The sequence below is a fragment of the Monodelphis domestica genome, chromosome 6 (assembly GCF_027887165.1).
Source record: "Monodelphis domestica isolate mMonDom1 chromosome 6, mMonDom1.pri, whole genome shotgun sequence".
NCBI lineage: Eukaryota > Metazoa > Chordata > Mammalia > Didelphimorphia > Didelphidae > Monodelphis > Monodelphis domestica.
This window is the reverse complement of record NC_077232.1, coordinates 130755351-130772400: the sequence shown is the minus strand read 5'-3', so window position 1 is coordinate 130772400 and position 17050 is coordinate 130755351. Positions and strand designations below refer to the sequence as shown.

The 17050-nt window shown below is 33.3% G+C and overlaps 1 protein-coding gene across 5 annotated transcripts in view; it reads left to right on the top strand.

The window, feature by feature from the left end:
- The window catches only part of ATP8A1 (ATPase phospholipid transporting 8A1), a 284236-nt gene that overhangs the window by 123482 nt on the left and 143704 nt on the right, over positions 1 to 17050 (top strand). For all 5 annotated transcript variants that reach the window (XR_008912864.1, XM_007496505.3, XM_056802573.1 and 2 more), the window contains 4 exons: positions 8826 to 8898; positions 11776 to 11881; positions 14012 to 14094; positions 14245 to 14294. Coding sequence is in view for 4 of the 5 variants with exons in the window: in XM_007496505.3 (XP_007496567.1) it covers positions 8826 to 8898; positions 11776 to 11881; positions 14012 to 14094; positions 14245 to 14294 (312 nt within the window). In the remaining variant the exon portion in view is untranslated. The remainder of the gene's footprint in view (positions 1 to 8825; positions 8899 to 11775; positions 11882 to 14011; positions 14095 to 14244; positions 14295 to 17050) is intronic.

The following is a 17050-nucleotide window of genomic DNA, read 5'->3' as shown; positions in this document are numbered from 1 at the left end:
AGTAACCATTTCAAACATTATCATGATTGTATCATTCTTTGAATTTATTACATTGAATATAGTTACAACAAAATTTACGACAGTGAAGGCACTTCAAAATCTATGGCCTGTCATTCAGTGATTCTTTTTTTAATATACAGAGTGAAAAGCAGGCAGTTCTTCCCAGCCTTCTTTCCCCATCCCGAAGGGACTCCACTAAGTATTCTCTATCAAAAAGAAACACACGTATAAGCATATACAAAATATATAGAAGGTCATATTTTTGTGCATGGGAAAGCATTAGGAGATGACAGGATCAAGAAGAGCCTCATGTGGGAAGTAGTGTTTGAGGTGAACTATGAAAGAAACTGGAGATTAAAAGGCAGAAGTGAAGAGAAAGGGGGCAGCTGGGTATCTCAGTGGATTGAGAGCCAAGCCTAGAGATGGGAGGTCCTAGGTTCAAATCCAGCCTCAGACACTTCCTAGCTGCGTGACCCTGGGCAAGTCACTTGACCCCCATTGCCTAGCCCTTACCACTCTTCTGCCTTGGAACCAACACACAGTATTGATTCTAAGATGGAAGGTAAGGGTTAAAAAAAAAGAAGTAAAGAGAAAGGGCTAATGAAGATTCCTCCCTCCCTCTGCTCCCAAATATTATACTCAGCTATTCTTATCCCTCATAATACATCATAGAACATAACTATATGACCATCCAACAGAAACATGAGTTGGTAAATGATAGCAATTGGTTGGTACAAAATGGTAAAATGATACACCCTACATAATACATGTTTTATCAAAACATACTACAATTTGGTGACTTGTTAAAAATCATCTCATGATTGTTGTGGAAGAAGGATTTGGACTTACTTTTTTAATTTAGAAGATAAGTATGATGGGTAAAAGTTTCAGAGAGGTGGATCTAGTCTCAGGGTAAGGATAAACTTGCTAATCATTACAGCTATCTAGGAGTGGAATGGGCTGCTTTGAATAATGGAGTGGAGAGTCCCTTCTCATGTGCAATCTTCAAAGATTAGATGAACACTTGGCAGACATGTTGTAGATAGTATTGGATTCTAGGCACACAGCATGGTATTGGATTAAAGGAAGCCTCCTCTGAGACTCTATTCTAACACTTGATATCTTCTTCTAATTTATATGTCAAGTGGTAGGGGTTTTTTCCACTTAAAATACAGATTTTTACCATACCAAGAAATCTGTTGATCTTGAAAAAAAAATGTTAACCAAATGTTGATACTGGAATTATATGTCAGAATCTGTCTATCAACAAAAAATCTTGTGTTCTAAAGTATTTTTAGAAAAACTGTGGGATGCCAACCTGATAGTGAACTGAGAATTTTATTTCAAAGTTCAGTTATAATCTGACCCCAATCTCCTCGTTGCTACAAAAGTTCCCTTTTTAATACCAGTGTTCTCTTGGTGATCCTTGATGACTGCTGACCTATATGACTGCAATTGGACAAACCTGTCTCAGAATTAGAATTACATATGATCTAAACACAATGAAAACGTGCAGTGTCTATTAGTTATTACCTGTTATTATCAGGTTGCATCAACCGGCAAATGTCTGTTTATAGTTTTAAAAAGTCAGATAGAAGATGTTAATATAACAACAAAAAGATGAGACCAATAGACAGGAGATAATTATAATGGTAAAATGATATGTATGCCCTGAATTCTCAAAAAGAATCAGAATAAAGTCTCAACTATAAGACAGTTCCATTATAGATTTAAAGAGGAAGAGCACAGAAAGTCTATTATATAGGACAAGATAGCATGGACTTGTAATCTGTATCTATGGAGGAACTAATACAAATAAAATCATGAATTTTTTAGAAGTATCAAATATCCAAGATTTAATTAGGATAAAGATATATCTACATATATTTTATCTTTTTCCATATACCTTATAATTTCCCTTTGAAATTAGGATGTTATTTAATAAATCTTAGGTAGTAAATTCATCCTATATTATTGATTAATTTTTAATTGTCATTTAGTAATGGCCAATATTCAAATTAATCTAATTTCTTATCATTTGTTTGGTTAAATTTCCTCAACCTTATCTTTATCATAAAGGATCATAGAATCTTAGAGTTAGAATGAACCTAAAAGTTATCCAGACACTTACTCCCCTGAAAAGCCTGAGCACCTTTTTATGGGATTCTTGGTTCATGGTCACTTGGCCTTTGTTTACAGACTTTTAGTGATGAGCATAAGGTAGCCCATTTTCTGTTGCAGCATTTCTAACATTAGTTGTATAATTAGAATTTTGAACCCCCAGGTGGGAAAGAGAGTTCTGGGGTTCAAAATTCTAATTTTATTTTATTTCTTTTATTGAGTTGAAATTCTCCCCACTCTACATGCCATTCATTAGATTTTTTTTTTTCAGTCCTCTGGAGACAGACAGATTAAGTCTAAGTCTTCTTTCATGTGACAACTCTTAAAATATTTAATGAGAATAATCATTCTCCTCACCTCTCCCACCTAAATCTTTTTTTCACTGAACTAAATAATCACCAGTTTCTGATACATTATTGGGTCCTGTTGTTATCTTAATTTCTCTTTTGGTTAATATGCTTCCTAAAATGGGGGACCCAAAATGGCACACAAAATTCCACCATATTTCTGGTGGAATATAATGAATGTATTTATTGCTTTCTTCCTTTCATACACTGAACCTTTCTTCATTCAGTCTATTATTACACTGGATTCATCTGACTATTAAATAACACTGACTATTAAATAACAGAAGGGCTATATGATTTAATCCACAAATCTGTTTCATGTGGACTGCTATCAAGCCACATCTTCTGACCTTATTCTGTTAACTTTTTTAAAAATCTAATTGCATCAATATATTTATCTCTATTAAAATTTTTCCTCAGATTTGGCTCACATTTCAAAATCATTTTTGGAATTCAACATTGTCATCACATAAATTTTTAAAATTTAATAAGTATGTTGCCTATATTGTCATCCAAGTTCTGAATAAAAAATGTTGACTAGGGCAATTCAGAGACTTACAGTACTCTACTAGAAATGCTATCCACTTTGACCCTGATCCATAAAACATTTTTTGTATCATGAAGTAGTAATGAAAACACATTCATATAGTGCCCTGAAGTTTGCAAAGCTCTTTATTTTACATTATTTTATACATTATCTCTCATAATAGCCCTATAAGGTACTGCATGTATTATTACAGATAAGAAAACTGAGACTCAAATGATTTAAATGATCTCTTTATCGTCATATAGCTACTAAGTATAAAAGAATCAAATCCTGTCCCGCATCTATCAGCTGTGCCACACTGTATTTCAATAGCCAGTATGGAACCCATCTCATGATTCTGTCTTTTCCTTGTTCTTCCTGCCCTCAACATAGGTTTTAATTAAAATTCTTTTTATTGTTAGCATTTATGAGGAGCCTCCACTCATATCTCTGCTTTATCCTTCACAATGCCATTTTATAGAATTATGAAACATTTGTATCCCTCTTGAGTTGTGTACATTCACTTTCACTCTGTACTTATCTTTTTAAAAATCTCAGCCTGCCATTGAGATTCCTTTATAGACACATAGATTTTTTTGAAGGCCTAGGCAAGTTTCTTCCTTCATTAAACTAACTAGGGGCTGTATTGTCAGAATTTTGTACTTAATGTCTTCCATTCCTCTTGAATTAGCTTTTCCTTTTAAACTCACAATGGGATCCTACATCGTTTTTCTTTGAACTCTGAAATCCTTTCTAAGAATATCTGATAATATATCAGGGTCATCCTCTTGCTTGATATTTTCCCTCCTTCATCACTTTTTCCTAATATTCTTTTAGCTTCAACTTCAGCAACCAATTCCTCATTGGTCAGAATCAGATTCAAGATGGCTATTCCTTTTGACACTTCTAACTTCTAAGAAATGAAATGATCACTAAGGACTTACTAAATGTTATGTTCTTAGCAGAGAGAAGCTTCTAGGTAGTTCAGATCTCCTATTTCAATTTTATTCCATCTATATTCTAATTTTAAGATCTGAAAGCAACACATAGTGTTCATTTCTTTTCTGGAAGAGTGATCTCCATCGCCTATTCCTCCCTGTTTTTAGCCTTATCTTTTAAAAAAAAGTGTGTGCTTCTAGTGATACAGCCTCTCACGTCTCAATGATGCTTTTAGGGTTGTATTTCTCTCCTATAATTAAAATATATGATTCACTTTTATGCATTTTCTTCAAATTAGTGTATAGAAATTTGAGACTATGAGAACCATTTCTGCCCTTCTTCCTTGAAAATGTTTCCCCTATGGATTCCACTGCATTTCCACTGCTATCATTCTTTCTATGACATTTATACTACTCTGTTGGGCATATGGTATAATAGTACTGCTACTAGAGAGGAAATCTTTAAAACCTGAAAAGGAATAGCAAAGATCATAACAGAGAAAATATGCAGTTTTATTACATAAAATTGAAAAGTTCTGTTCAGAAAAAACTCAATCAGTTGAAATTAGAAGAGAAACTTCATTGGGAACAATACATCAGGGGAAATTTTCTGTTAAAGATGTCTGACATCCAACATACAAAGGATCTGAACACAGTTCACAAAGGAATAAATTCATGCTATCAATAACCATGTAGGGAATGCTTCAAATCACTAATAAAGATAAATGAAATTTAAAACTAGATTAAAGTTATATCATACCAGAAAGTATAGGGGGAAAAAGAGGAAAATGACAGGATTATGGGAAGACATGGAGAGGTTATGGCAAGACAAGCTGACTAAGGAACTATGCATGAAGCTCATCCTTGGCCTAGCATTTCTGGAAAGCAATTTGTAACTAAACCCAAAAAGGCATTAAATTGTTGTATCTTTTGGCCCAGGAATATCACTGCTAGGTCTATGTGTCCAAGAGATCAGAGAAAGAAGGAGGAGACTCAAATGTTCAAAATTGTAAAGCAACTGAAGAGATTCCTATGAGTTGGGGAAGACTGAACAAATACCAAGTAATATAATATTCACTGGAGATGAATTGGAAATTATAAAAGGGACAGGTTCATAGAAACTTTGGTAATTTTGAATGTAGTGAGGAGTGAGTAGAATCATCACAATAAGTACTTTAATCAATGAAATGAACAATCTCAGTTCCATTTGTTTTTCAGTGTCCTGCCTTCTTCATGTAGGCAAAATTATATATAAGACTTAACCACTTGCTTATAATACTTTGGGATGCATCTTTTTTCTACCTGTGGAAAGAACTGGCTCAAAAGACATGATTCAACCACTAGCTTCCTGTGTTATATTAGGCATATCAACCAAGTTCTCTGTTTCTTAGTGTCTGAGAAGGCTAGATTTTCTCTAAAATCTATTCCAACCTTAAACTTTATGATCTTAATAAAAGTTTAGATAGACTATGGTCCTTTTTTAAAATGTTCTTAGTTTTTTTTTTTTCAGTTACATGTAGAAACAATTTTTGATAACTGTTTCTTGACATTTTACAATTCAGATTTTCTCCCTCCCTACCACTTCTCCCCCTTCCCCAGACAGCAAATAGTCTGATATAGATTATACACATACTTTCATGTAACACCTATTTCCATTGCTCATGTCATGCTAGAAGACACATATCACACCTACAATAGAAATGTGTCAGGTGGTATCTCAAAGTTGTTTTAATTTGTATTTCTCTAACCAGTAGTAATTTGGAACATTTTTGTTATATGAATATGGATAGTTTTTTTTTAATTTTATAGTATTTTATTTGATCATTTCCATGCATTTTTCATTAAAGACAAAGATCATTTTCTTTTCCTCCCTCCCACCCCCCCGTGGCCGACGTGTGATTCCACTGGTATCATATGTGTTCTTGACTTGAACCCATTGCCATGTTGTTAGTATTTGCATCAGAGTGTTCGCTCCGAGTCTTTCCTCTGTCATGTCCCCTCAGCCATTGTAGTCAGGCAGTTGCTTTTCCTTGGTGTTTCTACTCCCTCAGTTTGTCCTCTGCTTTTGGATAGTGTTTTTTTCTCCTTGATCCCTGCAGATTGTGCAGGGACATTACACCGCCACTAATGGAGAAGTCCATTACGTTCGATGATACCACAGTGTGTTTGTCTCTGTGTACAATGTTCTCCTGGTTCTGCTCCTCTCGCTCTGCATCACTTCCTGGAGGTTGTTCCAGTCTCCATGGAATTCCTCCACTTTATGATTCCTTTTAGCACAATAGTATTCCATCACCAACATATACCACAGTTTGTTCAGCCATTCCCCAATTGATGGGCATCCCCTCATTTTCCAATTTTTGGCCACCACAAAGAGCGCAGCTATGAATATTTTTGTACAAGTCTTTTTGTCCATTATCTCTTTGGGGTATGAATATGGATAGTTTTAATCTCTTCCTCTAAGAACTACTTGTTCATTTCCTTTGACCTTTTCTTGATTGGGGAATGTTTTATATTCTTATACATTTGACCCAATTCTCTTTAATTTTGAGAAATGAGACTTTTGCAGAGATATTTGCTATAAAATTTTCCCCAAATTTGTTGTTTTCCTTCTGGTCGCATTGGTCTTATTTGTGCAAAAACATTTTTTTCCTGGATTTTACATGTATTATCATGCAAAACATACTTCCATATTGTTCATTATTGAAAGGGAATAATCATATAAAACCCAAACCTCAAAATAACACCATAAATAAACTAATGTGAAAGATAGTATACTTTGATCTGACTCCAACAGTTCTTTCTCTGGAGGTGGATAGCATTCTTTGTCATAAGTCCTTAGTCTTTCACAGTTGGTCATTGTACAATATTGCCATTACTATGTACAGTGTTCTCCTGGTTCTGCTTATTCTGCTCTGTAGTAGTTCATGTAGGTCTTTAAACCTTTTTATGAAGCCATCTTCCTTTTATCACTTCTTATAACATGATAGCATTCCATCACCAACATATTCCACAATTTGTTCAGCTATTCCCGAACTAGAGGACATCCCCTCAATTTTTAATTCTTGTGAAAAAATTTTTTAATTTACTGTAATTAAAATTATGTATTTCACTTTTTTGTAATGTTCTCTATGTCTTCTTTGGTCATAAATTCTTTCTTTATCCGTGAGTCAGACAGGTAAACTTTTCCATGTTCCTTTATTTATGGTGTCATCCTTTATTTCGAGATCAAATATCAATTTTGAATTTATCTTGGTGTACAATGTGAGATGTTGGTCCATTCCTAATCTCTGCCATATTGCTTTTCAGTTTTCCCAAAAATTTTTTCCCAAAAAGCTTGAATCTTTGGCTTTAATGAACACTAAATTGCCATAGATATTAACAGCCATATGTTAATTACCTAATCCATTTCTCTAATCCACCACTCTATTTCTTAGCCAGTACCAGATTGTTTTGATGATTATCACTTTATAACATAGTTGGATATGTGTTATAGCCAGGCCTCCTTTCTTCATATTTTTTTTCATTAATTCCTTTTATATTCTTGGCCTTTTGTTCCTCTAAATGAAACTTTGTTATTATTTTTTCTAGTTCTATGAAATAATTTTTGGATAGTTTGATCAGTATGATGCTAAAGAAGTAAATTAATTTAGGTAGGATTATCATTTTTACAGTATTAACTCAGCCTATCCATGAGCAATTAATGATTTTTTCAATTGTTTAGGCCTAACGTTATTTGTGTGAACTGTTTTGTAATTGTGTTCGTGGACTGTGGTCCTAACAGCAATGAAATACTATGTTGCTTTAAATAATGACAAATATTTAGACTACAAATAAATAAGAAAAATGCTACCATATGATCCTTATAGGATATATTAATAAATAACATGAAATAAAAGGAAAAACATCAATGCTCTTTGTCCAAAACAGTTGTTATAAAATGAAGACCACTCTATGTAATCAGATTACTCAGTTTATTAAAATAGTTAGGAACTAGTTCCAGTTTTCAGAGGGTTTTATAGTGGTTTAGAGTATTAAAAATGTATGCAGCAGTTTCAGAAAGACCAAATGAATGCCATTAATGAAGGAAGGATGTTCATAGCTAACAGTTCTCTGAGCATGGAGAAGTGGAGCAATTTATGTTTTTGAGGCAAGGAAGGAAAACAAGTTTTTCTGCTCTTTTACTTTAATTAGAGGATGATTTACAAAGGTACAGGTTATACACTTAAACTGATGCTAGATTCAATTGCTGCTTCTGATATGTACTACTAGCTGTGTGATCATAGACCAATCACCCAACTATTCAGAGTGTCACCCAATTGTTCAGAGTGTCCCAGCAGGCAAATGATCCTCTAAGAAAATTAATTACAGATCAGTTGTTGGACTACCTCAGTGGAGTTGGTTCTCACACCAGGGAGTTCCTAACAGTTGCAAACCAATGTAAATGTACACATATGTGTATAAATAAATAATACAAGTCTAAGAAAATCTTTAATCACCACAAAGGATATTCTGTATTTAAGTACTTTTATTTCTTTCCTGATAATTAAAATGTTTTAATGTTCTATTTCATGTTGCTATGGCATAATTTTACATCTGGAAAATCAGCTGCAATATTACTTTTCATTTCTGTTAGATTTTTTAAATGAGTCCTCTTTTAGTACATTGACTATATTGGGTTGTAATCCATGTATTCTTGATGCAAGTGACTTTTTTGTTAGTCAACATTGTAATATTTTCTTTAGAAATACAAATATTATGCTTACCTTATTAAGTGTTTTTTTTTTAGTATAGTTTAGCTGATTGTCTTGGGAACTATGAGTAACGAATAGATCCATGCTCATGCTGATGAAACTAATTTTTCCTCTCTTCTCCCCTCACCCATCCCCAAATTAGGCAGGGCTCACAGCCTGGAGAAGAAAAAATATTTAATGATTCATCATTGCTGGAAAATCTCCAAAGCAATCATGTAAGTGGCATGGAAACTTTTTTCTTTTTTATTTAAATTTTATAAGAAATTATAAAGGGGACTTCTTAAGCACAGATTAGTTTTTCTATATTCCTTCTCAAATAATGAATATTTGGGAATATCATAATTTCTCATTTGTACACTTATTTCTCAAAATTTTAAATGACATTGCTAAATCTATATTTAATAAGCTGGCAAAGAATGTCTAGTTTTTAATAAGTTGGTCTAATAATATAAACAACCAGAACCCTATGGGTTTTTTAAAAAATTACTTCCATTAATTAATTGTGGATCTCTTTATTCCTGTGAACTAATGAGTACTGCTTGCACAGAATCACATAATTTCAGTATTGGTAGAAACGTAGACAGCCAGAGTCAACTCTGTAGCATACTGGATCAAGAAGTCATTCCCTTTTCCTGAAATCTTCAAAGGATAAAGAACTCATTATTTCCTGAAGCAGCCCATTTTATTTTTAGATAAGTTAGAAAGATTTTCTTGAAATGAAAACTCTGATCTCTTTGAAATTAACTGTAATTTCTGTGCATTGTTCCTGTTTTTCCTCTCAGGGACTAACCAAAAAAATCTTTTCCACATCATAGCATCTCAGGTACCCTAGTCTTCTCTTCTTTAGGCTAACCATTCTCCATGTTTTTTAGTAAATGCTCATATGATATGGATTTAAGAGCTTTGACTGTCGTGATTGACCTCCTCCCTCTTATGCCTTTCTCAAACTGTGGTGCCCAGATCTGAACACGATACCACAATGGTGGTCTTTCCATTATAGAGTTGAGCAGGAATATTCCTGGAAGCTATGGCTTCCTTATTGGAGCCAAATATTGGTAGGTTTTTTGGTTTTTTTTTTTAGCTACCATATTAAATTGTCTCCTGTTGCATTTACAGCCCACCAAAATCTTCCACTTTTTTCAGACAATCTCTATCTAGGCCTCCCTACTTGGTGTTTGTGAAGTTGATTTTTTAACAATATTTAATTAAATCAACACATAATTAAATAAATGTATGAATGAATTTGATAAAATTTGAATAATAATATATTGTCCCTTGGCATCCTGAATCATATTTTATCTAGATCTACATAAAAACTAATCTCCTGATTTTAGTAGGACTAGTCACCACAAAATTGTTTCCTTCAATTTTCACTATATTGAATTACCTGCCAGTTAAGTTACAACATTTAAAACTACTAGAAATATAAAACATTATTTCCCTTGTTATCCACTAATCACATTTTGCTTTTGAAATTCTGTGAAGATCATTTTTGAAGTAAGATTCTACTTTGTCAGAAATGAAAAGGGCTACTGCCCAGGAAGCTGTCTTAGCTCTTTCTGAGAAAGGCTTAGAACTTCAAGATATAAAAGCCAAAAGAAAATAATTTAAAAATAGGAACCACCTTTTTTGGAATTGTCTGCCCATCTTCTTCTCTAGTGTCACTAATCATATCCTTCCAACACTATCTCTTGGGACTTCCCTCTGTGTGCAACAAGCTCCAGTCAAATAGAACTGTGCTTTGACCCGTCTCTGTTTCCCCTCTAGGCTCTCCCTCTTCAGGTGCCTTTGATCACATTTTCTTCCTCTGCCTAGAAGCATCCTTCAGCATCTTCTGTTTAATTCCTCTGTTCTTTAAACCCTTGCTCACAAGCCCATCCCTGCCCAAAGTTGTTCCTCATCCTCTTGCACCCTACTTGGTTCTTTGATTGGAAGCTCCCTAAAAACCTTATCTTGCAATGTGTTGTATTATTATCCTCTGTGTTTTAGTGTAAGGAAGCTACCACTTGGAATCTATGACTACCTTAGGTGGCTTAGCTCCTAAGTCATAGGCCTTTGGATGCAAAAAAGGAAAAAAAGAAAAAAATCTATGTGGAGTAGGTTTGTTTGTTTTTTTTAACTAAATATGAAATGTCCAGATAAATAAATGATCCCCTACCTGATGTCTTCCATCTTGTACTTAGACAGTCATTTTAAACATACATGCAAAAGTCACATTTATTGTTATTAAATTTCACATTCGTATATTTAACCCATCTTTTTAGTCTACTGAAATCTTTTTAGATCCTGATTCTGTCATGCAGCTCTCTCTCTCTCTCTCTGTTTCTCTCTCTCTCTTTCTCGCTCTCTCTCTCGCTCGCTCTCTGTCGCTCTCTTTCTCTCTCGCTCTCACTCTCTCATCTCCTTCCTATCATCTTCAGATTTTATACATATATTACCTAAGTCTTCTATTCAGGTCACAGATAAGAATGTTTGTTAAATAAAACAGAGCCAGGACAAATTATCCAGGGAATTTCTCCTAGAAATAGCCTTCCAAGTTGACATTGGTCCATATCTGGATTCTTTCAGCCAGTTCTAAATCCTCCCAACTACACTGCTCTCCAGTGCATCACAATCATTAAATTTCAGAGCAACTTATCCCCAAAAGCAGCATATAAAATTGTGTCAGATGCCATGATAAAATTCAGATTTTTGTGTGTCTATGGAACTTCAAGTTATCATTTTAGTAATCCCCTTTAATTTCCCCACCTGTACTGTAAGTTTCATGAGAGCAGGGATTATGTCTTATTCTTCATCATATTTCCTACGTCCATTGTAGAATAGCAAAGTATCTGATATGTAATAAGAAATTCAATTCATATTTGTTGAATGAGTTAGTCATGAAACCAAAACCTTCCAGACAAGAGAATATTTGCCTATTCATTTTCTTCAGTGCAAATTTTCACTTATAAATTGGTGGTGTTCGGATCTTAACCCATAGAAATATTGATTTTTAAAGGAATCTTGGAAAGACGTGTTGGTAATGTTGCTATCCCTGGTTAGAACACTTAACCGATGAGCACAATTTTATGTATTTGCTCTTTTCTCTCTAGCCAACAGCACCGATTATATGCGAATTTCTTACAATGATGGCTGTCTGTCATACAGCAGTACCAGAACGAGAAGGTGATAAGATTATTTACCAAGCTGCATCTCCAGGTAACAACTATTTGATTGTTGGAATTTTCACCAAAGGACATGTTTCTGTTTGCAAATAACATTTTGTTTTCTAGGATTTAGGATTATCTAGATACTGTTTTTCCCAAAGTGAACCAGTATAATTTCTAGAAGTAAGATAATCAATATCTGATAAAATCTACTTTATGTATTCTAAAAGTCTCCATTTCATAATCGAGAAACTTTGGCTTCATTTACCCAATTAGAACAATTGATAATTCAATACATAGAAATGCATAACTTCAGTTTTTAATATGGCCTCTCCAAACAATGAACTTAAATAGCACTTAAAGGAAAAACATTTTTTGATACACAGTCAACAGTGCATATGCTGTTTATTCCTTCTTTATGGACAGATTTAAGAATAATAAACATTGCAGGTAAACGTTGAAGAAGCAAATTCTGCAAGCCCAAAAGTAGTTAGGCCTTATGTACATGCCTTTCCACTATGGAATAATATTACACAAATAATATTTATTTTATTGATATTTAATTTATATTGTATTTGTTTATTTGTTGCTTATTTTACTTATTTACTTATTAAAATATAAATTAATTAAGCATTAATTTATTATTGTTATTTTATTATTAAACATATTTATTATATATTATAAATGTATTATATGTTGTAAACATTATTATATATTATAAACATATTAATGTTTAATTAATTTATATTTTAAGCTTATATTTTAGTTTGGTGAGAACAGATTAGGGTTTTCGAAAAGATTTTCAAGGCAATTTCATCAATGTTGCTTCTATTACAGTAGTCATTAAGGACTTAGTACCAAATGAGTAATGTGAGATTTAGTAATACTCTAATTCTGAAACTTGCTACATAGCCAATTTGACAAATGCAAACCTTCAAGAAAGCAAACATAGTCTGAAAAAATAGTATGTTTATATTGATATGGTGGGCAATTTATAAAACTCCACAAAATAAACTAGTACCCTGTAAAATGTTGTCATAGTTCATAGAGTCCAAACTAAATATTTGTAAAGCACTTAACACAGTGTTTGGCACTTTTAAGCTTTGAATAAATACTTGCTCCTTTCCCTTGAAATTGCAAAACACCAGTTTTACCATTTTGGTCAATATATTTGTTGATCAAACTTCGATTCTAAAGTCAATGGGCAAGAATCATGGGCTTCAGGGAGCCAAAGTGGTAAATTTCTATTAATCTTTAGAATGTCAGAACTAGAAAAGACCTTACAAATCCACTGGTCCCATTTCCTCATTTTATGTGTAAGGAAACTGGGGTTAGAAAGAGTAAGTGTCTTTCCCCAAAAACATATGATCAGTAGCAAAGCCAATCAATACTTTAACCCAGATGCTATGACTCCCCAGATCAATGCCCTTTGAACTATGCCATGATGCTGTTATAATGTGAGATAACATACATTAACAGAAACCCAGGGAATGTTCTGGATACATTTATGCAGTTAGCCCACATTCCCAGTTTATTTCAACAAGCATTTATTAAACACCTATTATATAAAGCCCTGTGGTACAAGTTTTATAGCCCCAGGAACACAGTTTCATTTTCAAAGATATGACTCCAAAGTCTTGAAATATTCTCAGACATCAAAGATTATTTTGTGCAATATACAATAGTTATAAAGGCTGAGAAAAGGATATATTTTAAATAGATCTTCAAGAATAAAATTGAACCCAGAATGAATTTTGTGCTTAATATTTAATTTTTCAAATATTTATCAGAAAGCCTTTTTTACATAAACTTACATATTACAGAAACCGAGTCAAATAGAGGTTAAGAGATTTCCCAAAGGATGCATAGCTAGTGTCTGAAACAGAACTTGAATTTAGCCCACCCTGACTCCTAATCTGGCGCTCTATCCATTATGCCACCTAGATGCTTATCTCCATTAGAGTTGCCTCTGACATTGAAAACTTAAGTCAACCAGTATTTTGTAACTTCCTAAGATGTGCCAGAAACTGGACTTGGCCACAGTCATGACCCAGCTATTAAATGTTACCAACTAGAGTTGAACCCCGCCCCCCCTCCCCAGGTCTTTCTTACTCTAAGGCCAGCCACAATGCTTCTCCAGTTTCCATGGTAATTACTTATATCAAATTATTTCTTAAAACAGATGAAGGAGCCTTGGTCAGAGCTGCTAGACAGTTGAATTTTGTTTTTACCGGAAGAACACCTGATTCGGTTATTATAGATTCCGTAAGTTCATATTTAGAAAATATATTTCAAAAGAGAACAATTTTATATAACATATTCTATTAATACATTATTACAGTTTTAATACTAAATTTTATACAAAAATAAAAAAAAGACAGTTTCTTACTACTATTGGTTTTTTTTTTCTCTTAGCTTGGACAAGAAGAAAGATATGAATTACTCAATGTCCTAGAGTTTACCAGGTAAATCGTATATTCCTTCCTTTTATTATTTTTTAATCATTTATCTATGGGGTTCATTAATGCTTGTTTTTATTTAAGTGATTTAATAATCATTATTTCCATTTTTGTTTAACTGAATTAAATAAGGCTTACTCTAAAGCATTAAAATTTTGTCTATATAATAGTTAATAGGCGTGTCTGTGGGTGATAGTCATAGGCAGCCCATTTCAAAGTATTTCAGAATAGGATTTGAGATGAACATTTTTTAGACAATTTTTCCATTCTGCATCCTTAGTAAGTCAAGAGGTCAATGGCCAACTAACAAAGAACAAACCCTTAGGATAAACAATTAGAAAATCAATTAATTCTGCTTCTATTTATGTTTTTCTTAGGTAATTGTTTATTTCCCCCTTTCTACATTGATCAGTTTTATTTCTGTGACTTGTTTTTTATTCATATATAATTATATTTAGGTATATAAATAAATTTTCAGAAATGATTTCTATTATTCTAAAAGAACTGCACCTACCTTGATCTTTGTCAAACGGGGATAAATCCTTCTTTTCTGATTACTTTTTAAACCAATTTCCTTTATGGTTTTAAGAAACAAATTATTCTAAACCTAAACACCAGAAAAAGAGCATTTCTTTATACAGAGAATAAAAAAGAGGATTCTCAATTTCATAGAGCTTGCTTGCTTCTAAAAATTCTACCCAATAACTTTCAAAACTATCCAGTCTGTGCTTTCTTTTGTTCTCTTCTGTGCATTAAAAAATATGTATGTTACAGAGGCATTATTTTATTCTAGCATCACTATTGATCACCCTTTCTTCTCCCAGTCCCCTTCTTCAAATATAAAACAAGAGAAAAAAAGAAAGGAACCTTTGTTACAAATGGTCAAAGTAAGTAAAATTAATCCACCCAATGGCCATGTCCCAAGTACATATCAATTACCTTATGTCTATTAGTTCTCTCTCAGATTAATAATATTTTTCATAGGTCCTCTGGAAACAAAAGTTGGTAAAATTTGATTGATCAGAATTCTTAATTCTTTCATGGTTATTTTTCATAATTACATTGTTTCTGCTTCAATTCCTATTACCCAGGATTATCTTAAAGTATCTCTTTGGTCATCTACTATGCCACAATAATATTCCAATACATTCGTACACCACAAATTATTAACCCATTTCCCAATTGTCTAAAAAGCAAGTTAAGTCACCCTCTTAGATTCTAGTTCTTTTCCCATCTTTTTAGGTCCCTACTGCAGGATCAGGAAGTTGATTTGACTTGGAATTCATTGCCTCCTCAGTAGTACCCTCTCTTTTAACCACTTGTTTCCCTGTTGAGTTTAATGGTTTTTCTATACCAAACTTGTGTGTTTGGGTTCACTTCTTCTGTCCATTTTAAATAAAAAATGAGATTCATCTAATGCCACTTCTTCCATCCTTTCTTCCATGTTTATTCTCTGCATGGACCCTAATTATGAGAAATTACATCGCTTCTTCCATTTTGCTCAAACATATTTGCATTTCTAGGTTTCTCTAGATTTGTATTTATCTTTCAAAATTTCTACTTGGTTTGATCTTTTTGTAGTTGATGCTTGAAAGCCCCCTGTTTCATTAAATATCTGTGTTTTCCCTCTGTAGAATTATCTGCAGCTTTGCTGCAGTTAATCTTGATTGTAGCAATATCTCCTTTCTTTGCCTTTTGAAACATTATATTCCAGGTTCTACCCTTTTTTAGTAAAAGCTTCTAGATCTTGTTTGATTACAATTGTAATTCCTATATACCTGAACTGTTTCTTTCTTTCTGGATACCTGGAATATTTTTTTTCTTTGACACTGGAATTCTAAATTTTGTCATTGACATTTCTGGGACTTCTCTGGGGTTCTCTTCAGGAGATGATTAGTGGATTCTTTCTATTTTCATTTTTCCCTTGTGTTCTGATAGATTTGGACAATTTTTCTTTATGATTTCTTGAAATTGAACACCTACCCTTTTTTTTAGAATGGGAGTTTTCAGAGATACTATGATCTTTGATTATCTCTACTTGACCTATTTTTAGGACATTTGCTTTTTACTTGAGATAGTTCATTATTTGATATCTTTTAATTTTGTTCTCATATTTTTTCATGTCTTCTAGTCATTGATTTCTATCTGATCTATTCCAATTTCGAAGCTTCCATTTGTTAAGCACTGAACTACTTATTCTACTTGCATTTATTTTATTTCCTGCTTCATTTATCCAAAGAACTCATATTGTCCTTATGGAAAATCCATTTTTTCCTTTGAATTTCTTTTTTGCATTTCTTGTGGAGTAACTTGGAGCATCTCTAGATTCACATTAATTTTTGAGGTTCCTTGGTGTTTTCTATGACTTATTAATCTCTGCAGCTTTAGTTCCTGAACTGAGGCTTTATGCAAGTGCCAATACCACTCTCTACTTCACTACTTGCCAGAATGATTAATCCCTTTTTTTTTCTTGTTCTAAGTCCCCTGGGATTTTTCTAACCTCCACTTTGAAGGATAAGATCCTTGGATTTTTGAAATTCAGATGACTAAATTCGTAGCCCTTTCTGTAATCTCAGGCATAAGTGTTTTGAGACCTCAGAAACCCTTGTCTCAGAACCTGTGTAGTGTGGTCTAAGAATTCTGTGGTCTTGCTCTTCCTTGGGCTTAGCTGTGATTCCCTAGGACTTCTAAAGTCTCCATCCTGGGATTTTCTTGCAGGAGCTATCTGCTTTTGCTGCCTCAAAACCAAAAGACATACAAGC